This window comes from Rissa tridactyla, chromosome 2 (genome assembly GCF_028500815.1).
Source record: "Rissa tridactyla isolate bRisTri1 chromosome 2, bRisTri1.patW.cur.20221130, whole genome shotgun sequence".
Classification (NCBI taxonomy): domain Eukaryota; kingdom Metazoa; phylum Chordata; class Aves; order Charadriiformes; family Laridae; genus Rissa; species Rissa tridactyla.
Genome location: NC_071467.1, coordinates 168016290 through 168037552, shown reverse-complemented (window position 1 = coordinate 168037552; position 21263 = coordinate 168016290). Strand labels below are relative to the sequence as shown.

Genomic DNA, 21263 nt, shown 5'->3' with positions numbered 1-21263 from the left:
CGTTCACCGTCCCTTCTCCTGCTCCCCGTTCACTGCCCCTTCTCCCGCTCCCCGTTCACTGTCCTTCTCCCGCTCCCCGTTCACCGTCCCTTCTCCCGCTCCCCGTTCACCGTCCCTTCTCCCGCTCCCCGTTCACCGCCCCTTCTCCCGCTCCCCGTTCACCGCCCCTTCTCCTGCTCGCCGTTCACCGTCCCTTCTCCCGCTCCCCGTTCACCGTCCCTTCTCCCGCTCCCCGTTCACCGCCCCTTCTCCCGCTCCCCGTTCACCGCCCCTTCTCCTGCTCGCCGTTCACCGTCCCTTCTCCCGCTCGCCGTTCACCGTCCCTTCTCCCGCTCCCCGTTCACTGTCCCTTCCTGGGTGACACACAGCCCACTCCGTAGAGTCCTGCCAGCTCTCACTCAGGCTAAAAACTTTGTCCTCAAAACTCTGCCACAGAATCCCAAAGTAAAGGGCATAACTTTGGAAAGTATTAAATGGCACTACCAAGATTATGAGATTTTTATCATCGTTATTTGCTGTTATCTTTTTCCTCTTCAGACCATGTTTAAGCCTCATGTTGTGTTGCCTGTCTGGCCTCGGGCTCCCACTCCAGCAGTCCCTGCGTAGGTCCAGCCTCACCCTGCGCCTGCAGGACGGGAACCGCAGGTGGTATTTGAAGGTTATTGCACACGAGGAAAAGATCCCCATTTGTTTTTCTGCTGCTGGTGTCCCGTAGCCAAGGGGCAAGTAAACCTTGGTTCCTTGTCCTATAGGTGTGTCGGGTTAGCAAAGCCCTGCCAGCGTCACCAGCTCTGCCAGTCACGCAGCCCGGTCACCAAATCCCACCGAGAGGGGACACCGCCAGCACCGCTGACCGACGGGCAGATTCTCCTTCCCACGAGGAACGTTAACACTGTTCAGCTGGCAGAGCACCCAGCACGGGCCGTCCCGCAGCTCCCCAGGGCCGGGAAGGGAGCCCAGCTCCAGCTCCTGGGGCTCTGCTCCCCGGCTGCCAGCCCCCTGCCGGCGGGGAGGCGAGAGGGGGTCCTCAGGAGGCGAGAGGGGGTCCCCAGGAGGCGAGAGGGGGTCCCCAGGACCCCACTGCTCTCGCCAGGCAGAACGGCCCTGGGCTGGTTTGGTGAACCCATGTCTCCCCATAACGGATCGTCAGAAACGCCTCTGAGCTCCGGCATCCAGGGCTTGTTTGTCCCCGAGAAGAACCCGCGGTCATCCCCCTCTGCTACCTGCAGCTTGTATAAATAATTTTCTAGCAGCTAATAATACATTTCGATTCTTTGCTGTGTTTTTTCTTGTCTTCCTCAGCGGGTGCTCTGCTGCCCTCAAAGCCTGGCCTTTTCTTTAGTGATTTCTTCAGCTCGGAGTAACGCGGGCCCGACTTCCCCCTGCTGCGAGCGCACATCCCCATCCCTGTCCTCCCTCACGTCTGGGCTAACTGCTCTCTGTCCCTTTTCCGTCACTGGAGCGGTGACCCCACGTGTCGGCTGCGGTCACCAGTGACTGAGGACAGACGGGCTCTGTGGCCGCTGCAGGTCCTGGGCCACTCAATGACCGCGGCGAGCGTGGCCGGGCAGGTCCGCAGCGCTGCCTCGTCCCAGCGCCGGGTACTGCGGGCAGGCGGGTGGGAGCAGCAGCTCTGAAAAACATCGGGGGACAGAAAATCGGGGAATGGCTGTTATCACGCGGGTGGCGACACCCAGGCCAGCCTCCCTGTCCGACCAGCTCCGCGCCCGGCCCCCTCCTTCCCTCCAGGCTGGTCTCTGGCCAGCACCGAGGTCCCCTCTGTGGCCACCGGGCCCCAGCCTCACCCCTTGTGAGTGTCCACGGGACACCCCCAGGCAGAGACCCTGGCTTTGCCCAGCGCTTTCTTGGTGACCCAGGGAAGGGGCAGCCCTTCCCCACCACCTTCTTGCCTCCGTCGCCTCCCTGACTCCCCTCAGCCCCGTGCCCCGGGCAGATGGAGCAGCACGACCTGCTCCCCGGCAGCCTCTGCACCCGGGGGTGCTGCCAGCCCTGCCGCCGGGACCCCCTGCCCATCCCCTCCAGCCCCTCAGGAGGACCCTCCGTGTCCCTCCCCAGCGAGGGACAGTGCTGTGCCACCGGGCTACGGGGTGCAGGGGTGGCTTCTCAGGGCCTTGCCGCAGACCCCTCGGTGCTGACGGGGACAGGGTGGCCGGGTTCCCTGTGTCTCTTTGTAAACGCAGAGCTCATCCTCGCCTCGTGACGCTGCAGCTCAGCGCCCCCGGTCCCCGCACTCCCACCCCCCAGCTCTTGTTTCTGGCCCAACCGCCTTCCCCACGTCTTTGACTGGGGCTGACACCTCTCGCTGCTGCTGGGAGCTGCTGAGGAGCATTTCCATCTGCGGAGGCGTTCGTCTCTCCCGCGTCTCCACTCCCACAGGCGCCGAGCTGCGCTGGAGGCGCTGAGGATGCTGAGCCAAAGGGCCTCCACGGTCCTGCTGGGATGGCAGCACCACGGGCGACGAGGGGGTCTGCCCGGTGCCCCCGCCGCAGTGCTCCGGGGAGAGGAGAGAGGAGTCAGCACCCACCGCAGCCCCGGGGCTGGAAAAGATGCAGGCAACGATCGACCGGGGACGCTCTGGTGTAAAACGACTGAATCCGCAACTTTCCGCTCTGCGGTGTCGATGCCGAGGCAAGTTACGTCAGGGGACTGCGTCTCCTCTGCCGGAGAGCCGTCCTCCCCGTGGGCTTCCAGGAACGGCGGGGAAGCGAGAACGCCAGCAGCAGCCTATTTTTAAATTCTGCTGTGCATGCGAGAGCTCTGTTTGGCAGCCCCACTTTTCAGCTCTCTCGGTGCTATTTGCAGGTCATTAAAGACTGTGCTCCCTGTGATCGCAGGACGAGTTCTGCTCTTGAGTTCTGCGAGACAGCTGCGCACGGAAAATAAATTTTATGTTTGCCATGCCTCCTGCTAACGCTAACATGACAATTGCGCTGCCTGGAGCCTCGAGCTCCCGTATCGCACATCTCATCAATCTGCATCGCTGCAGTCCAACGATAAGCTGAGAGCAGCGATGAAGAATGCAGATCAGGATGAAGGAGGCCGGGGAGAGAATCGCCCCCTTGGGCCCAACGCCGGGGCTCCCGGTCGCTGGCCTGAACCCGGGCTTCACGCGGGGCTGGAGGAGGCGGCCCAGCACCCCAGGAACCAGCCACTCCTCCCGACACGGAGGCACCTGGGACACAGGAGCTTGGGAGGGGAAGCAATGAATTCCTGGAGCCCCCCAGCCCCTCGGAATCACAGCCGCTCTCTCTCTGCTCCACCTCAGCAGGAAGGATGCTGCCGCTCGTGCTGCCGTTAGCGGATTCCTCCCGATTTTATGACAGGAGATGTCTTGTGCTATCAAAGCCATGGATCCCGGGAGGTGATGCCCTGGGGAAAGGGGATATCGCCATCCAAGGATCTCCCGTCAGCTTCGTTCCTTTGTGCGCGCCGTAGGTCTTCCCCTTCCATGAGCCTCCCCCACTATCTCGTTTTGACGGCACAAGTCTTTTCCCCTAAACATACGGGAACTTTGGTCAAAGCATTTTTGGCCTGTCCTGGTTTGAGGTAAAACAGAACCAATTTTCTGTTCAGTAACTTTACATTCGCAATTATTGAATGATTTTCAGGAACACAGAAAAGCCGAGTCTCCACCATTAAGGTTTAATACCAGACGCTAGCTCGGTCAAGAGAGATTTTAGGATAAATTATTTGAAATGTCTTTGAATATCAAACCTACGCTGGAGACAAAAACTACTCCACACCAATTTTCTCATCTGTCTTTCAAACTTCCCTTCTTCAGGAAGCCTGCAGGTAGGTTTCAACGCATCTGGGGAATCACAGTCCCCCAGAGGATCACCGCAACTCCGCCACTTTTGTCAGAAGCTTCTCCCATTCCCTGTTACCTCTGGGCTGGGCAATCCCCTTCCTCCCTGCCAGAGACCTCGTCTGCCCGGGAGCACGGGAGCACGGCTCTCCCAGCGACAGGCTCTGCCTGCCGAATTCGCTGTCCTTTGCCGACTGACCGCCGTGTTTTAGAATCAGGATCGTCGAGGTTGGAAGGGACCTTTCAGGTCTTTGAGTCCAACTGTTAACCATCGCCAAGCTCACCACTAACCCACGGCCCCCAGCCCCACGTCTACCTGTCTTTTAAATCCCTCCAGGGATGGTGATTCCACCCTTTCCCTGGGCGGCATCTTCCAATGCTTCATAACCCTTTCAGTGAAGAAATTTTTCATAATATCCATCCTAAACCTCCCCTGGCACAACTTGCGGCCGTTTCCCTTTGTCCCATCACCTGTTCCTTAGGAGAAGGGCCCAACCCCCCCTAGCTACCCCCTCCTTTCAGGGAGCTGTGGAGAGCGAGAAGGTCTCCCCTCAGCCCCCTTTTCTCCAGGCTGAACACCCCCAGCTCCCTCAGCCGCCCCTCACAAGACTCCTGCTCCAGACCCCTCACCATTTTTCTATATACAGAGCAACGAACAGGATATTGATTAAGTTATAAAAGGCAGAACTGATGACTTTATGGTCCTTCAGTTGCCCAAGATATTTCATCTGGAGTGTTTCATAGAGCCATCACAGAACGGTTTGGGTGGGAAGGGACCTTTAAAGGCCATTTAGTCCATCCCCCTGCCCTGTGCAGGGACATCTTCAACTCAATCAGGTTGCTCCAAGCCCCGTCCAACCTGGCCTTGAACCCCTCCAGGGATGGGGCAGCCACAGCTTCTCTGGGCAACCTGGGCCAGGGGCTCACCCCCCTCACAGCCAACAATTTCTGCCTCACATCTCATCTCAGTCTCCCCTCTGTCAGTGGAAAACCCTTCCCCCTCGTCCCATGGCTCCCCTCCCTGCTCCAGAGTCCCTCCCCAGCTTTCCTGGAGCCCCTTGAGGGACTGGCAGGGGCTGGAAGGTCTCCCCGGAGCCTTCTCTTCTCCAGGCTGAACCCCCCCAGCTCTCCCAGCCTGTCCCCACAGCAGAGGGGCTCCAGCCCTCCCAGCATCTCCGGGGCCTCCTCCAGGCCCACTCCAACAGTTTCCAAGGTCATCCCATAAACTGGAAAAGGAGCAGCTGGAGAGCAGCCCCTCAGAAAAAAAGGCACACAGGGGTGCCGGTGCGCAGCGGCTGACTGGGAGTGAGCACCACGGCGTTAATACCAACACCCAAACGCCTCCCTTCCAGCGCACGCCCAGCTGCCGCCATGCTCCAGCCGCCCCGGAGCACCACATCCCCTCAGGCTGGGCCAAGCTGGGGCCCATAATGGCGGGGCCTGGCGCGGTGCACGCCGGGAGTTGTAGTCCCGCTCGCGGAGCTCGGCATGCCCCTGGGCGTGAACTGGACTACAACTCCCGGCGTGCATCGCGCCAGGTTACTCCGCGCATGCTCGGAGCAGGACTACAGCTCCCAGCGTGCCTTGCGGCGAGGCGGAAGCGGCGCGATGGCGGCAGGTGAGGGGCCCGGACCGGCGGCGGCTCCGGTCGCCCGCGTCCCGGCGGGTTGAGGTCGCCGCTCTATGGCCGCAGGTCGTTAGCCGGTGGTCGTCTTCGCCGCCATGGCGCTGATCGAGGGCGTAGGCGATGAGGTGACCGTGCTCTTCGCCTTGTTGCTGGTCGCCGTGGTGCTGGGGCTGGCCTGGGCCTCCACCCGCGCCCCCGAGCCCACCGCGCCGCCCCGCGCCGCCGCCCCGCTGCCCGAGGAGGGCCCGAGCGCCGCACCGACCCCCGCCGAGCAAAAGGCCCCCGCTGCGGCGGCGGCGGCGGTGGACGGAGCAGCCCCCGATGGGGCCGGGGGGCTGGCGGCGGGGCTGCGGCCCCGGGCCGGCCCCGCACCCCCGCAGAGCCCTCTCGGTGAGGGGGACGGCGGCTCCGCCGAGCCCACCATGGTGCTGCGGTTGAAGTTCCTCAACGACACGGAGCGCCTGGCCCGGGTGCACCCTGGTGACACCGTCGGGGCCCTGAAGAGGTGAGGGATGGGGCAGGCCACTTCTCCCCCGGCTGCCAAGGGGGTTCCCGAACCTCTCTGGCAGCTCCTTCCCTTCCCTGGAGCACTGTGCCAGTCTCTGCAGGGCTGTCGTGGCAGACACCTTCACTGCTCGTCATGTCAGGGGCCACTGGTGGCAAAGTAGGGGCACAGCGTGGTCAGGGGGAGCGTTGGTGGCCTGCTCCTGGGGGGTGAATGGAGGGGACGGTGTCCTGGCCTGCAGTGTGATGTCTCCCTCTCTGTCCTCCTCCCAAGGGCCTATTTCCCCGGACAGGAGCAGCAAGTGCGGCTGATCTACCAGGGCCAGTTGCTGCGCGATGACACCCAGAGCCTGGCTGCCCTCCACCTCGCCCACAACAGCGTCCTGCACTGCCACATCTCCCCGCACAGCTCGGCCCCAGCGCCCGCCGGCCCCCGCGCCTCTGCCGACCCCGCGCACGCCGCCCTTGACGTGGGCAGCCTTGTCCTGCCGCTCTTCGTCCTGATGCTGGCCGTCCTCTGGTACTTCCAGCTGCAGTACCGGCACGTCTTCACCGCCACCGCCACCACCTTCCTGGCCGGCCTCACGCTCCTCTTCAGCTTCGTGGCCTTCACCATGTACCGCAGATAGCACAGCCCGCGCCCCGGACGGAGCCGCCAAGCGCAGAACGGACTCAGTCCCGGGTGCCGTCTGCCCGGTGCACCCGCAGACTGTGCCCCCCCCGGGGCTGCGTGCCCGAGCGAGCGGGTGTCCGGGCAGGAGACAGACAGCCTGCCCGCTGCTGTGTCCCGGGGCTCCCGGGCCAGGCAGCGCTGCCACCGGGACTGCAGCCAGTGCTGTGCTACCTCGGGGGGGGTCCCAGTGCCCCCCTGGTGCCCCCCCGGCCCTGCACGGAGCGTCCACCCACCGCTGCCATGCCCCACAGCCAGCTCCATGCACGGGAGCTCCTGCCTGGGCTGCCCGTGCCCTGCCCGGAACGGGGCCTGTGCTGCCCCGGGGCTGGGGCTGCCACCCCGCGGTGGGTGGGGGGGCCGGTGCCGGTTGGGGGGCCGCGCTCCCCCCGCTCTGTGACGATTAAAGGACTGTGAACGGCCGCGGCCTCCCGGCTCCGCTGCGCCGGAGGGTACGGGAGGGGCGGGGCTCCGGGCAGGGGGCGGGGCATCGGGAGGTGGGAGGGGCTCCGGGCAGGGGGCGGGGCCGCGCAACGGTGGGTGGGACGCGGGGGCGGGGCCTACTCGGGCCACGCGTTCCGCAGGGCGGCAGCGCGCCTGCGCCGGCAGAGCCGCCCCGCCCCCTGGCGAGGCACTCGCTCATTGGCGGACGGGGAGCGGCTATTTGCATACGGCGTTACGCACGCCGCTGCAGCGCCTGGCCCCGCCCCCGGAAGTGTGAGCCGCGCGGGGGGCGTGGCCGCGGCCTCGGCCCGGCGGGGCTGCCGGGAAGATGGCGGACGCGGTGTCCGGGCGGCGCTGAGCGGCCGGGGCGGCGGCGGGTTCCAGCGCAGCCGCCAGCGCCATGTAGGGCCGGGACGGGGGACGGCCGGGACGCGGGGGGAGCGCGCCGGGCACCGCGGGGCCTGTCTAGGCCGGAGGGAGGGGTGGGGATGAGAGACCCCGGGGATGGGGCCTGGGTGAGCCGGGGGGCGCGGGCCCAGTGCGGCTCGGCCCGGAGTGCCGGTACCGAGGAGGAGAAGATCGGGGCCGCCCGGGGGTCCCGGTACTGGGGGAGGAGAAGATCGGGGCGGCCCGGGAGTGCCGGTACCGGGGGAGGAGCACTCGGTGCCGCCCAGGGGTCCCGGTACCGGGGAGGAGAAGATCGGGGCGGCCCGGGAGTGCCGGTACAGGGGGAGGGGAAGATGGGGGGTGCTGGTACCGAGGGAGGCGAAGGTTGGGGCGGCCCGAGGACCCCGGTACCACACGGGGATCTGATCAAGCCGGGGCCCCGGGAGGGGGGAGAGGGGGGTGGGCCAGGGGACATCGGTGGGGGGGCCCCTGTGCGGGTCGGGGATCCCGGGACAACGGGGCTTGTGAGGGCCGGGGGAGCACAGGGCGGGCGTCCCTGTGCCGGAGGGGATCTCCGTGCGCAGGGAGACTCCAGAACAGGGCCTGTGCGGGGCTGGTACTCTGGCACTGGGGGGGTCCCAGCCTGGGCTCTGTGCGTCCCTCGCTGGCTCCAGCTGTCCCAGAGGCACGAGCTCGTCGCCCCACTCACCCCCGCTCTCGTCCCCAGGGTCTCCCGGTTCTCCAAAGCCTCTCGAGCCGCCCTGCCCTCGCCATGCTGCGCCTGCTGCCATGGCTCCGTGCTCTGACCCGGGAGAGCGTGCGGCCTGGCGTCCTGCAGGGCCTGGCTGCTGGTGACCGGAGCGGGGCCGGGATGTATCCCGCCTGCTACTGTGCAGGCAAGGCGAAGGGGCGGGCTGTGCTGCTCCCCCTGGACCCCTACGGCCATGGGCTGCTGCACACCTTTCCCCCGGACGCCTACAGGACTCGAGGCCATGGCAAGAGGAAGAGCTGGAACTTCATCCACGAGAAGATGAGTTATGACACCTTCTTCACAATGAAGCGTCTGATAGAGCGCTCGCGCAGCGTGGGGGAAGTGTTGCGGTGGGTCACGCAGAACCCCAGCAAGGTGTCTGCCAGCCACTACCCCATCGCCCTGCACAAGCTGGGCCAGCTCTTGCAGCAGCAGCAGGGCCAGGCCACGGTGAACGGGGAGAGCCGCGGGCCCGGCCAGATGCTGGAGCAGCCAGAATTTCAGACTCTCTGTCAGGCCATCATCAGCGGCTGCTCCAAGTTCGATAACTTCAGCATTGTCAACTGCCTGTACGCCGCTGCCGCGCTGGGTGAGTGTCCCGGGCTGCCGGTGCCCGCAGCAGGCGGGGGAGGCGGGCAGGGCAGCGGGACACAGGCCGGCGCTTGGGTTTGTGAGCTGAAAGGAGAGCTTGCCGGTCTGGCTGCCGCGGAAGAAGGAAGGGTGTATCAGAACTGGTGTCTGGGCTTGTGTGTGGATTTACGTGTGATTGTGGCTTTGCGGCAGAGGGAGCCATGCCCTTCGGAGGAGGAGGCGGCGGCACTGCTGGGGTATGCAGCAGGAAGGGAGTCAGGCGGGCTGCCTGCTCGGGGGGGCTTGGCTGCCTGCAGTTCTGGCACGTTGGCCCAACGGGCAGCCCAAACGGTGGCCAGCGCTGCCTAGTGGGATCGGGATACACCGCTCCTTGAGTTTTGTCCCAATCCCTGAAAACCAGCAAACATCTGAGCGTCAAGGCGTGAGAGGCGAGGGCTTGGCTGCACCCTTTGCCAGCCACGAGCCCCGTGTGTTTGATATTCAGGAGAAAAGGTTCAGGCTGGTTTGGATTCCTGCGCAGCAGCAGCCTCTGGGCGGGCCCTGTCCCTGGGGGTTCCCCCATCGCTGGGCTGGGGCCCTGCGGTTTCTGCCTCTGCGAGGAAGGGGATGACGCCCGGTGGCTGCCCTCCCTGCCTCCCCCCAGCCCTGCACTCCCCTGTCCCACACGCACGGCTCCTGCCATCCTGTTTGCTTTCTTCTTCCCCACCGCAGCTGCACGCTGGGCTGAGACCTCGGCTGAGCCACGTACGGAGACGCCCGGTGCCGGCCGTGGGTTGATGCAGTAACTCTAGATCCCCCTGAAGAGGGGAGGGAAGAAGTTCCTGCTCTTCCCCGCTCTGTCTCGCGGCGCCTGGTGTTTGTTGACACTGAACTCTGGGCTGCCAGGCGCCTCTCCCCTCAGCTGGGCTCCCCCCGGCCTGCTCTGGTTTTGACCCACACTTTGTTCTCCGTCAGTCGCCCTTCCCTGCTCACCACGCTTACCCGCTCATTAATAAAAGTGCTAACCCGCCTTTTTGAGGCCTTTTTTCAGGAACAAAGCAACTGCTCAGACTAATTCTTCACTTTCCACCTTCTGACTGATTTTTGATTAATGATAAAACGCAGTAACTCACCCCATGCTGCCTTAGTTGCTTTAAAGCCCTTTTGAAAATTGAAGTCTCGTCAGCTGGCTTAGGAGAGCAGTGGGCTACCAGGGCCTCATACAGTGCATAATGCTTCATGCATCTCCTGAAAATATCGCTCCTGACACGCGAAGGATGGCCTTTGCCTTTTTTCGTAACCGTGCTGTGCGCCTGGCCCCTTGTCTTTGCGTGGTTGAATAATAGGTCCTGAGTTGGAGGAAAGTGTTTTCCTCAGGAGCCGAGTTTGAAAGACTAAAGCTAAACTAGAAAATGGGAGAAGGGCAGAAATGTGAAGGGATTAATTCCTGTCATACAGGGGCAGGTTTTATTTTGGTCATGTGTTGATGTCTTATTTGTTTTCCAACCAAAACTTTTCTTTCAAGTACTTTTTGAGGTGTATTATTTATCTTTAAGGAGTTTGAGACTTAAGAAATAAGCCTTGCTTTTGCGGATGAACTAAAGGACTTTGGTTGAGTGCGTGGGAATAATCCAACTTTTCCGTGGTGCGGATGCCCTGATGTTCTGGTCAGGCTTTGCCAAACCGTTCCTCGTTCCCTTTCTCACCTTTGGTTTGATCACCGACACGGCAAACCCGTCCTTCTCCGGCTGTGGTCTCGTGCCTGAGTTTAGGAGGATGGTCGGGCCTAGAGAAGACACGAGGTGGGGTCGGGGCGTCCCTAATCCTTTCCCTGTCGCAGGTTTGCCTGGGGAATCGCCGCTGGTGCGAGTGCTGGAGGACGAATCTCGGAGCCGCCTGGGCCGCTTCAACCAGAAGGACGTCTCCATGGTCTTCAGCAGCGTGATGAGGCTGCACCCGTCCAGCCCCCACCCCCTGGTCGAGTCGTGCCTCAGCAGTTTGGAGCGGCACCTGGAGAAGGAGCGGCACCCCCAGACCCTCTTCCTGCTCCTCTCCTACTACCGGCTGCGGGCACAGGCGCTGCAGGGACACCCGGCCTCCGACCAGCAGCTCATCAACAACCGCAAGATCCTGCGCCTCGTCAGGCACACGCTGGGGCAAGTGAGTGCCATGCGGGAGCACGAGCTGGCCCTCTTGGACGAGATGCTGGCTCTGTGCGCCCAGGAGGCGAACAACAAGGCCCTGGAGGCCATCTTCAGCTCTCAGCTCTTCTACGAGAACCGCCAAGAGCGATTCATCCGCAGTATGGCAGGTGAGGGCAGGGTCTGCCCGGGCAGGGTCCCAGCCTTGCCCACGGTGCGGGGTGCGCTGGGCTCTGTCCCTGCACTCGGCAGCCTTGGAGCCTCCTTTCTTGGCCCCAGAGGACATCTGGGTTTGTGACGGCACCAGCTGGGGCCTTGCTGAGCACCAGGGCCTGCAGCGATGGGGCTGGAGCAGGAGGTGCTCTGCGTTACAGCCGCCCTGTTGCTGGCTTCCCAGCCGAGCGCTCCCAGGGGCTGTGAGCCTGCCTCACCTCCGGGTTGGCTTCGGTGGGGGTTCTACAGAAGGGCCCCCATTCTGTGCACGTTCCAGCCGTGCCTTCTGGCTGCACGGGATGGGAATCTGCCCCAGCTTCTCACAAGCCTCGTAACTTGATGGTTTTTGGAAGCCGCCTGGGTTTCAGGAGAGATGGCTCTGCTACCCGGGTCTTGTCATCCCCCACCTGCCTGCGCTGCCTTTCCTGCCCGGGCTGTAGTGGCTTCTGGAGAGCTGCAGTTGGGACAGAGCCAGGCCTCTCTGACGGGTGCCCCGCTGTGGTTTGCTCTGTGCAGAGTGGCTCCCCAGGAAGGCGGAGAACCTTACCCCCTACACCATGGCCCTCATTGCAAAGTACGTGGCCCGGCACCGGCTGCGTGAGCCACGGCTGCTCGATACCATCGCAAACTTCCTCCTGAAGCGCGGGGAGCAGCTCGACAGCAAGGTGAGTGTCTGCCCCCGTCTGCGGGGGAAGCCTGGGGCTGGCCCTGGGGCTGCCCCGGCACTGGGGGAAACCAGGTCCCTTCTCTGCCACCAGGATGGGGCATCTCACTGGGGACCGGCGGGGATGTGCCCCGATCCCGGCCCGGCCCGACTGCCTCTCCTCCTGCCTGCAGGTGATCCAGAAGCTGGTGTTTCCCTTCAGCCGCATGAATTACCGCCCATCCAACCACAGCGAGCTCTTCCCCAAGCTGGAGGCCATCCTGGAGCAGAAAGCTGGCAGCTCACCCCTGGCCACCGTCAACATCCTCATGTCCATGTTTCAGCTTAGCCACTTCCCCCAGACCGTCCTGCACCAAGTCTTCTCCCCAGCCTTCATCACCAATGTTATGAGTATGTCAGGCCTTTTCTGGGGTAAATACAGCCATTAAAGCTGGGACTGGGGTGGAGGTGGGTTTTGAAACCGTTGGGCAGAACAGACACACACACACACACCCCCCGCCCAGGAGCACCCTGCTGGTGGTCAGTCCCCTCGGGAGCGTGGCTGGGCGAGGAGGGGGTCCTGTGGGGGTCTACCCAGCCCTCCTCTCCCCGCAGGCAGCCCCTACGCGCTGATTGTGCGCCGCTACCTCTCGCTGCTGGACGCGGCGGTGGAGCTGGAGTTCCGCGATTACAGTGGCCCGCGCCTCGACCCGCGCTACCGCGTCCTCATGTTTGAGCACGCCCTGACGGCCGACGAGGCCAACAGAAAGTACAGGTCAGCGGCGGGAGGCGGGCTGGGGAGGGGATGGGAGGGCAGCCCCCGGGGGGAGAGCGTGGCTGGGGGCGCGGTGGCCTCCCCCGGGCACCCCACTGCCTGTCCCCTGCAAGTGGGCAGGCGTTGTGGTTTGGGACACGTGTGGGTGACCTTGTTCTGGCAGGATCCCAGCTGAGGATGGTGCCGGGGTAAAGGCCCGTGAGTGAGCTCCGAAGCCTGTAGGGGAGCAGTACAGAATCCTAGAGCCGTTTAGGCTGGACAAGGCCTTTAAGGGCATCGAGTCCGACCGTAAACCTGACGCTGCCAAGTCCACCACTACTCTGTGTCACTCAGCGCCACGCTTGCACGTCTCTTAAATCCCTCCAGGGGTGGTGACTCAACCACTTCCCTGGGCAGCCTGTTCCAGTGCTTGACAACCCCTTCGGTGAAGAATAACGTGCTGTTGGTGCCGCGATATCGGGAGGGAGCTTTTCCACTGAATGAGCTGAAGCGTGTCCCCTCCTTGCCCCAAACAGCAGAGCCCAAAGCTCAAGGCTCTCCATATTTCTTGCTCCCAGGGGCTTTCACGTCTCTGCGCAGATGTGCTCGGAGGGAGAGTGTGGGTGGGCAGTGCCCGAGGGGGCCGGCTGGGGGCCCTCCCTGCCACGTCCCTGACTCTTCTTTGTCCCCGCAGTTACAAGGGGCTGGTGGCTGAGGCCCTGCGGCAGCTGGTGGGAGAGGAGTGCTATCGGCAGGACGAGGTGCTGCCCCCGGGATACTGCACAGGTAGCCGGGCAGGGCTCCGGGGAGGGGGCTGCCCGTTGGGACTGGGGGGGCTGTGGGTGCAGCAGAAGCCCTGTGGCTGCCTGGGTGCTGGGGGGAGGCCCGAGGGTGGGGGGTTATTCAGGGAAGAACTAGATTCGGCTGCTTTGTCGCCCCCCAGCCCATGACGCTGCCTTCCCCCGGCACTCCCTGAGCTGCCCCCGCCGCAGGGGGGCTCAGCTGGGCCAGTGCAGCAGGGGGGGGCCCTCTGCACTCCCGCCTGCTGGGCACAGTCTGCCACCCTGGGGTACACGGGCTCCCCGAGCTCATGTCCCATCAGCAGGGGGGTCTCCAGCCCGGTGCTGATCCGTGTTCTCTCTCCGCAGACTTCCTGCTGTGGATTAACCGCTCGGGCACCGTGCTGCCTCTCTCCCGTGTCCCTGCAGCTTCCAAGGCTCCTTCTGCCCACACTACAACGTCCTCTGCCGCCATCTCCTTGCGCTCGAGCGTCCTGGCCCTCACCTCGGACTTGCAGGACTTTGCCCCGTTCGCTCCAGAGACGCCGAGCAGCCCCCCGGGCGCCCGGGAGAACAACCTGGCCGGGCGGTTCCTGCCCACGCTGTGCCCTGCCCCGGGGGGCCCCTGCTACCAGCCCCCCTCGGACTATTACTGCGGCCTGAGCAAAGAATCTTCCCTGGAGAGCCAGGGCAGCTCCACGTTAAGCAGCCCTTCCGAGTGCCTCTCCGCGCAGCCGGCCGGCACCCCCGACTGCTCCCCCCGGGGCACCTCCGCAGCCACCCTCTTCCAGTTCCCCATCGGCAAGATTCTGGAGGAGGAGGAGGAGGAGGCCGCTGCCGGCTGCCCCGGCCACGATCACAACTGCTTCCAGGGGGAGCAGGCCCAGGAGGAGACGGAGGAGAGGAGCCCACCGCCCGGCGAGGATGCCTGCCCCCCGCCCTCTCCGTGCCGGCCCAGCCCCAAGCGAGGGCCCGGCGATGGGCCGCAGGGAGCCGAAGAGATTCAGAGGTACGGAGCAGAGAGGGTCCCTGTCCCCACTCCATTTCGGCAGGATGGCCGCCCCGGGCCTGCACTGACACTGGCTCCAGCTCCTGCCCCCCCTGGCCATCGTCCCCTGTTCCCCCCCATCCAGTCGGGTGCCCGGTGGCAGAGCCCTGTCCCCGCCGTCCTGTCCCGGTACGGCTGCCCCTGCCACCAGCTGGGCTCGGGGAGGTGGAGGGTGCTGGGGGACCAGGCAGGGGTGACGTCCCACCCGCGGGGTCTGTGTCGGGGGGTAACGCTGCCCTCCTGCCCCGCTGTGTCCCCTGCAGGGTGGTGCTGTCGGTCAACGACAAATGGCACTACTGCCAGAACTCCGACATACTGGTGGGCTCGCGAGCCATGAGGGACAGGCACTTGCGACTGCTGGGCTACTGTCTGGTTCAGGTAAGCTGCTGGGGGGGCTGCGCCCTTCCCTTCCCCTCCTCCCCGCGGGCAGCGAGCCGGGCGGGCTGGAGAGCTGGCATCCCCGCTGTAAACACTCCCGACCGGAGCCGTCCTTCCACACTTGCTGCTCGGAGAGGAAGCACTGACTCATCCTCACGGCTCCTTTCTGCCCTCCCCCACCCCAAGAGTTTTTTCCGGACGGCTGGTGGCTGGTACCAGCCCCGTGCCCTGGGGGGAAGCACGGGCGAGGGGTCGGCCCCTCTGCGAGCTGGTCCTGCGGGAATCCCTCCTACAGAGCGGACCCCCGCGCTGGGCAGGGCAGGGAGACGGGGAAGCTGGCTCAGCCTGGGCCCGGCAGACGTGTCGGTAGTCGCGTGGGGCTCGGGGTGGAAAATCAAGGGGAGACATAGCTCGGCCTGATACCCCACGCTGCGGTGCTGGCTGTCGGTGCTGCCGTGTGCCTCTGGCCGCTGCGGGTGGAGGCCAGGCCCGGTGAACCTCCCGTCGGTGCCTGTTCCGGAGCCCTGGCCTCTTTGGTTGCAGCCTCTGGCTGGTCTGTGGCGAGAGCTGCGAACGGAGGAGCCCTGGAGGCTTCACCGCCGCCTCCGCAATTGTCTTCAGGATTTTTTGGAAACTTCGGATGTTGTTTTAAGGTGTGCAGCTTCTACAAGACTATTTGTGTGGTGATTTTTAGCTGGAGGATAGATCTTCCTGAGGAAAACAACTCAGAAATGCAGGCCTCTTATCCCTGTTTACTTCTCCACTTCAGGGGTCACCTGAATTACAGTCGTAGATCTACCAAGCAGTCCCATAACCATTTCTTAAAGCTTCTTACCTCCCCTGCTGCTGGCAGCCCAGCGTGCCAACACGAAGCTCCTCCTAATTTCATAATTTGCAACGTACATAGTCCAGAAGCCCTTTGTTTACGCATAGCTTCGGCGGTCCTGTGACTGAGCTGTGGTATTTCCTTGGAGATCCCCAAGGGCAGAGCAGAGGGGCAGGACCGGCTCTTCTGCGCCGTGCACCCCGGGTCTCCCTCCTGCCGGAGCTCGGGACGGGCTGCCCGGGGCCGGCCGCGTCCCCCATCAGCGGTGGGGCTGAGCAGCGCTGTCACACGGGGGAGGGCTCCCCAGCGCCCGCCGCTAGCTCTGGCCGCGTGTCTGGGCTCGGGGATGCCCTCGGCTGAGGGCACAGCTGCCTCCGCTCCTGGCTTTGTGCCACCCTGTCTGAGAGCCGCCCCTGCCCTGTGCCCAGTGCACTCGCCGCGGCCGGGGACTGAGCTCACCCTGTGCTTGGCCCAGCTGGGGGGTCCGTGTCCTGTCTCTAACCGGCTCCCATAGCCCTCACCCTCGCCGGGCTCCCATATAGCCCTCACCCCCGCTGGCTCTGGCCCAGGTTACCACTGGGGTCTGCGCCCCTGCTGCGGGAGGCTGAACCCGCAGAGCAGCAGCCCAGTGGGTCTCTGAGGCGCGAGGCGGCACGGGCAGGGGTGCGGATAAGCGAGAGCGTTCTCCTGCTCCCGGTGTGCGCAGGCTCCGGCGCTCCATCGGCAGCGTGCCGTTGGGTGTCAGGACCCGCATGAGCGCGGCTGCAGGAGCTCTTCCCTCCCTCGGCCCAGCGTGCCCCGTGGCCGTGCAGCCGCCAGTGCCGTTGGCTCCTTTGGGTGCCTGAGAGCAGGCGCTCTGGTCCCAGCCCCTCTCTCCCCTCCGGCAGCAGACAGCAGCAGATCGTTAGGAAACGCGCAGGGAGTGGATAACGTATGGCACGGATAGTCCGAGCGCTCCTGCCCCGCAGCATGTGTCTGGGCAGCCGTGTTTAACCGCGCCATGGACCTCTTCTCCATGAGCGTTTTATTCCTCTTTGAGCCTGTTCTTTCTCCCACGCGTGCAGTGGTCGGTGCCAGCAAGCTCCAGGCAGTGGTACCTGCAGCGCGTTCTGTTTGCGTTACACCTGCTGCCTGGTCAGCTGCCGCGGGGCCGGTGCCGGCAGGGAGTGAAGAGCAGCTCTGCGGTTACCACCTCCTCTGCTTGTGGTTCCAGAGGTCTCTTCCCTTTGGCCACCCTTTTAAGATGACAAACCCCAGGCGGTTCAGCTTCCTCCTGAGTTGAAGCTGCTTCACAGCTCCGTGGTTGTTCTCGCTCTTCTCGTTTGAGGTTTATTTCCTCCTCTTCTGACGCCGTTACGGAATGGCAGGGTAGCTGGGGTTGGCAGGGCCCCTGGAGATCGGCCCCAGCTCACGCAGGGCAGGCTGCTGGTGCCGTGTCCAGTCGAGTGGTGAATGTCTCGGAGGTGGGGTGCTGTCTGGGTAACCTCTTCCAGGCTCAAGGCCGGTGCTGCTTTACCCTCACAGGAACAGAGGGTTTTCCTGCGTTTGGGATGTGTGCGCTTAGCTTTTTCTGAAGTTTAAATGGGATTTCCAGTAGTTTAGGTTAGTGCCCTCGCCTCGCTCTCTGTCACTGGGCACCGCTAAGAGTCTGGCTCTGTCTTTACCACCTCCCGTCGGGTATTTGTACACGTAGATAAGATGTTCCGATCCTTTTCTTCTCCAGCTCTGTCAACCTCTTCTCGCGTATCGCATGCTTTAGTCCCGTAATCATCGCTATGGCCCTGCACTGGGCTTGCTCCGGTATGTGCATGGACACTGAGAGGTGTCCCACCGGTGCTGAGCGGCAGAGAAGGATCAGCTCCCTCCACCTGGTGCACGGGGTTATTCCTCCCCGGGCTCAGGACTTGGCCCTTCCCTGCCCGGGGCCGTTTCTCCAGCCTCCTCCAGGAACGTGTGCCGCTCCTCCCCGTTCTCTCCTGTCCGCGGCCTCGCTGGGATGCGCTCGCTCCCGTCACCCAAGTCACTAACGAGGACACTAAACGGCCTTGGCCCCAGCCTGACTCCTGGGGTATGTGCTTGAGGCTTGGTCCAGCTGGGCATCGTGCCCCTGTTCGCAGCTCTTTGAGCCTGGCAGCTCAGCCCTCCTTACATTTAATTTAGGGCCTTGTCTCGGCCGTCCGTGGCCGGGTGCCTGCCCGATGGGCGCTGGGCTGCCCAGCGTGCCTGGCACGCCGCTAAGCTGTCTGGGTATGTCTGCGCGGCCGTGCCAGCGCCCTGCTCCTCCTGGGGGCTGCCGGTCTGGTACCGGGGGGGTTTGTCAGAGCCTCTGCACGGGGCGTCCTGCCAAGAGCCTGCTCCCTCTGTGGCACAGCGAGCAGGGGCTGCCCGCCGCGGCTGCAGCGGCCGTCGCCGGGTCTCCTACCCGCACCCTTCCTTGTCTCTGGCCTGCGGTGGGAGCTGCCCGGTGCTTCCACCCTTCTGGCAGGGCGGGGAGTGCCGGTGCAGGGTCGCCTGCCTCGGACCCTCTGCTCTGCCCACAGATCCGCCGGTCTCAGCCCTTCCCAAGGTCGATGTTCTTTTCCCTGGCTCTTTTCCCTTTTATTGACAGCCAGCCCTTCTCCCTCAGAAGTTTCTAGGTAAGGACACGCTCCCTCCTTCCCAGGATCCTGCGCTGAATAACGGCCAGGTCTCAGATGTTCCCACAAACCCTGTCCTGGCTCTGGCACTGCTCACTCCCAGCCTGTCTGAAGGAGCTTTCCGTGCTGTTGATCCTTCCGTAGTGTCGGAATGGTGAGGCCCCTGCGGAGCAGACCCCGCCGAGCTGGGCAGTGAGGAAAGGAGCGTGAAGCAGTGGAAGGAGGTGGCTCCGTACCAGAACTGCCAGAAACCTTGGATTCAGCCCCACTGCGGCCGGAGGACTCGGTTCCTCCTCCCCGGGCAGGGTTAGCAGCCGTCTCCTCCCCGGCCTGCGTGGGACTGTCCTGGCAGCCTGCGCTTCCTCTGGGTGCCCCGTCCCACTTGCTCATCCGTGATGGTCACAAACAGGTCCTGGACCCTGTGTAGCACCCACGTCAGGATCCAGCCTTTCCGTGGAGGCCCTGTGTCATCTGTGCCAAGTTTTCCCACCCTGTCCCTTCCCAGTGCCTACTATTAGCCCCGTTTCTCAACGAGCCGGTGAGAAAAGGCTTCCTCCTTGGCTGGCAAACTCCTGTGTGTCACGATCTGCAGCTCCTGAGGGGTGGCAGGGCCTCTCCCAGCAGCCTTGGATGCTCCTGGTGTAGTGGACCACCCCTTGCCAGGCAGGGGGTGCTGCCTGACCCACCTCTCCTCGGGCGGCCAGGCTCCAGCCCTGCTCCCAGGCTCTTCCCGAGCGCAGCCGCTCCAGGGCTCGGCTCTCCCGGTTCCCCTGAGCGGTGGAGGGCCAGGCCAGCGGCACCGAGCCTCCCCCTGCCCTGTCCCAGGCACCGGCTCTCGGAGGGCCCTCTGGAGCCCATCCCGTCCCACCCCCGGCCAGAGCAGGGTCACCCACAGCAGGTGGCACAGGAACGCGTCCAGGCGGGGTTGGGATGTCTCCAGAGACGGAGACTCCCCCACCTCTCTGGGCAGCCTGTGCCACCCTCAGGGGAAAGAAGTTCCTCCTCGTGTTGAGGTGGAACTTCCCATGGTCAAGTTTGTGCCCGTTACCCCTTGTCCTGTCCCCGGGCACCACTGAGAAGAGCCTGGCCCCATCCTCCTGACACCCCCCCTTTCAGTATTTATCAGCGTTGATAAGATCCCCCTCAGCCGTCTTTTTTCCAGCCTGAAGAGCCCCAAATCCCTCAGCCTTTCTCCATGAGAGGTGTTCCAGCCCCTCAGCGTCTCTGTGGATCCCGCACGGCTGCAGCGGTGTGGGGCTGCTCCGTTTCCCCGGCCGTTGGTGCTCCCAGCGCCACGCGGGGATGGACGCAGCCGCGGTGGGAGGCTGGAGCCAGGTGTCACTGCCGGGGACAAGCCCTGGGTCGGGAACTGTCGACGGGCATTTTCAGAGACTGTGTGTTTTCAGAAAAGTGCCTGCCACGTTGTCCCCAGAGCAGGACCCGGGGGAGGGACAGGGCCCATCTCTGCTCCCACCGCTGTGGGTGCGTCTGTCTCGCGGTTGCCCAGGGCTTGTGGTCGGGGTTGCCCGGGGCTCGTGGCCCTTTGCGGGGGGTGTTTAGCTCCAGGTTGTATTTGCTGTTCGGGGCAGAGAGTCCTCTTGGCCCCACAGACCGACCCCAGCCCAGCTTTCCTGGTGGGGTCTCCGCTCCCCCCACACACCCCGCACCAGTGCCCCGGGCGAAGGGGGGGTGGTTCTGGGTGTGCTGGTCCCGCGGCTGCCGCTCCTCTGCGGCCTGGGGTTAGAATGGCCTCTTGGGGGGGAAACTCTCCCCTGGGCTCGGCTCGCTCCCGCAGCCCTTTCTCCTGGAGGGGGGCTGCTGCCGCCCCTCGCCGACGGCAGTGGAGGAGCCCGGGGGTCCCCCAGCCCGTGCTGCGGGAGGGCGGCTGGTTTCGCTCTTCATCCCTCCCCAGTGGTTGGCGACTGGGGCTCAAGGTTGGGGTGACGCTTGTGATGTCCCTGCGTGTCCTCCCGGTGTGTGCCGAACCCGTCCCGGCCGCGGTGGGGATGGGGACGGGGCTCTCCGCAGGCGCCGGAGCAGCAGCTGGCTCCAGGGACAGCCAGGTCCGGGGTGAAGCGCTGGGAGGGCAGAGCCAGCGCAGACGGGTCCTGGGGACTCGTTCCCCCGGGAGGCGCCCCTGTCCCTGCGCCCTGCCTGGGATGAGCTTCCCCTGCTGGGGTCAGCGGGACGTGGAGCTGGGGCTTCTCTGCTCCTCCTGAGCCCGCCCTCCCCTTGGACGGACCAGCACTGTCCTCCTCCCCTTCGGAAAGGGTCCTGAGACCCGGTTCTTCCCCCCAACGCCATGGACGGCTGTCCTGGGCAGCCATGGGCTGGTGGGGGGGGGTGGTGGAGGTGATGATGATGGTGGAGGTGATGATGGTGGAGGTGGTAGTGGTGGAGGTGATGATGATGGTGGAGGTGATCGTGGTGGTGGTGGTGACGGTGGTGGTGATGGTGGAGGTGGTGATGGTGATGGTGGAGGTGGTGACGGTGGTGGTGATGGTAGTGGTGGAGGTGATGGTGGAGGAGGTGATGATGATGGTGGAGGTGATCGTGGTGGTGGTGATGACGGTGGTGGTGGTGGTGGTGGTGGAGGTGATGATGGTGGAGGTGGTGGTGGAGCTGCTCTGACGGTTTCTCCCCGTCCCCTTTCAGCTGCCCTACACGGAGCTGGAGAAGGTGAGTGGCATCGAGGAGGCCAAGCACTACCTGCGGCAGAAGCTGAGGGAGCTGCGCTTCTGAGGGACGGACGCCCCGGGCAGGGAGGGGGCAGAGCGGGGTGGGCACAGGTGGGTGCTGCCGGCCCCCTTCCCCTGGGGTGGGAGACGGAGCCGCCCCCATCCCGGGGGGCCAGGGGATATGGGGCTGTGGGCACCTGCCCCGTGATGTGGGGCTGGGGTAGTGTGAGATATTTATTGCCGTTAGCGGGGGGAAGGGGTGTGACTTGACCGGTGCGTAGGGGGGTGTTTGGGTCTATGCTGCTGGGGAGGGGGGGGTTCCCTCGCTGTGCCCCCCGGCCCTGACGCCCCCAGCCCAGTGCAGGGGTCGCTGCTGCCGGGGGGGCCT

At 64.4% G+C, this 21263-nt stretch overlaps 2 protein-coding genes across 2 annotated transcripts; both read left to right on the top strand.

The window, feature by feature from the left end:
• The first annotated feature begins 5419 nt into the window (after positions 1-5419).
• On the top strand, positions 5420-7049 carry TMUB1 (transmembrane and ubiquitin like domain containing 1). The gene is made up of 2 exons (XM_054189527.1): positions 5420-5958; positions 6232-7049. The coding sequence occupies exons 1-2, from the start codon at positions 5549-5551 to the stop codon at positions 6584-6586; spliced, it is 765 nt and encodes a 254-aa protein (XP_054045502.1). The 5' UTR covers positions 5420-5548; the 3' UTR covers positions 6587-7049.
• A 307-nt stretch (positions 7050-7356) lies between these two features.
• On the top strand, positions 7357-21212 carry FASTK (Fas activated serine/threonine kinase). Its single transcript, XM_054189476.1, has 10 exons — positions 7357-7473; positions 8186-8798; positions 10620-11090; positions 11650-11798; positions 11971-12187; positions 12392-12551; positions 13225-13316; positions 13679-14318; positions 14621-14735; positions 20853-21212. Exons 2-10 carry the CDS (start codon positions 8231-8233, stop codon positions 20937-20939), a joined length of 2499 nt encoding a protein of 832 aa, XP_054045451.1. The 5' UTR covers positions 7357-7473; positions 8186-8230; the 3' UTR covers positions 20940-21212.
• Positions 21213-21263: the final 51 nt, after the last annotated feature.

What these genes read in the sequence shown, in the direction of transcription:
- TMUB1 (XM_054189527.1), top strand. Translation starts at nt 5,549, where the DNA reads ATGGCGCTGATCGAGGGCGTAGGCGATGAGGTGACCGTGCTCTTCGCC. An exon ending in ACCGTCGGGGCCCTGAAGAG is followed by an intron (nt 5,959 to 6,231) that starts GTGAGGGATGGG and finishes CCTCCTCCCAAG; the next exon opens with GGCCTATTTCCCCGGACAGG.
- FASTK (XM_054189476.1), top strand. Translation starts at nt 8,231, where the DNA reads ATGCTGCGCCTGCTGCCATGGCTCCGTGCTCTGACCCGGGAGAGCGTG. An exon ending in GGGAGCAGCTCGACAGCAAG is followed by an intron (nt 11,799 to 11,970) that starts GTGAGTGTCTGC and finishes TCCTGCCTGCAG; the next exon opens with GTGATCCAGAAGCTGGTGTT. An exon ending in CTTCATCACCAATGTTATGA is followed by an intron (nt 12,188 to 12,391) that starts GTATGTCAGGCC and finishes CTCTCCCCGCAG; the next exon opens with GCAGCCCCTACGCGCTGATT.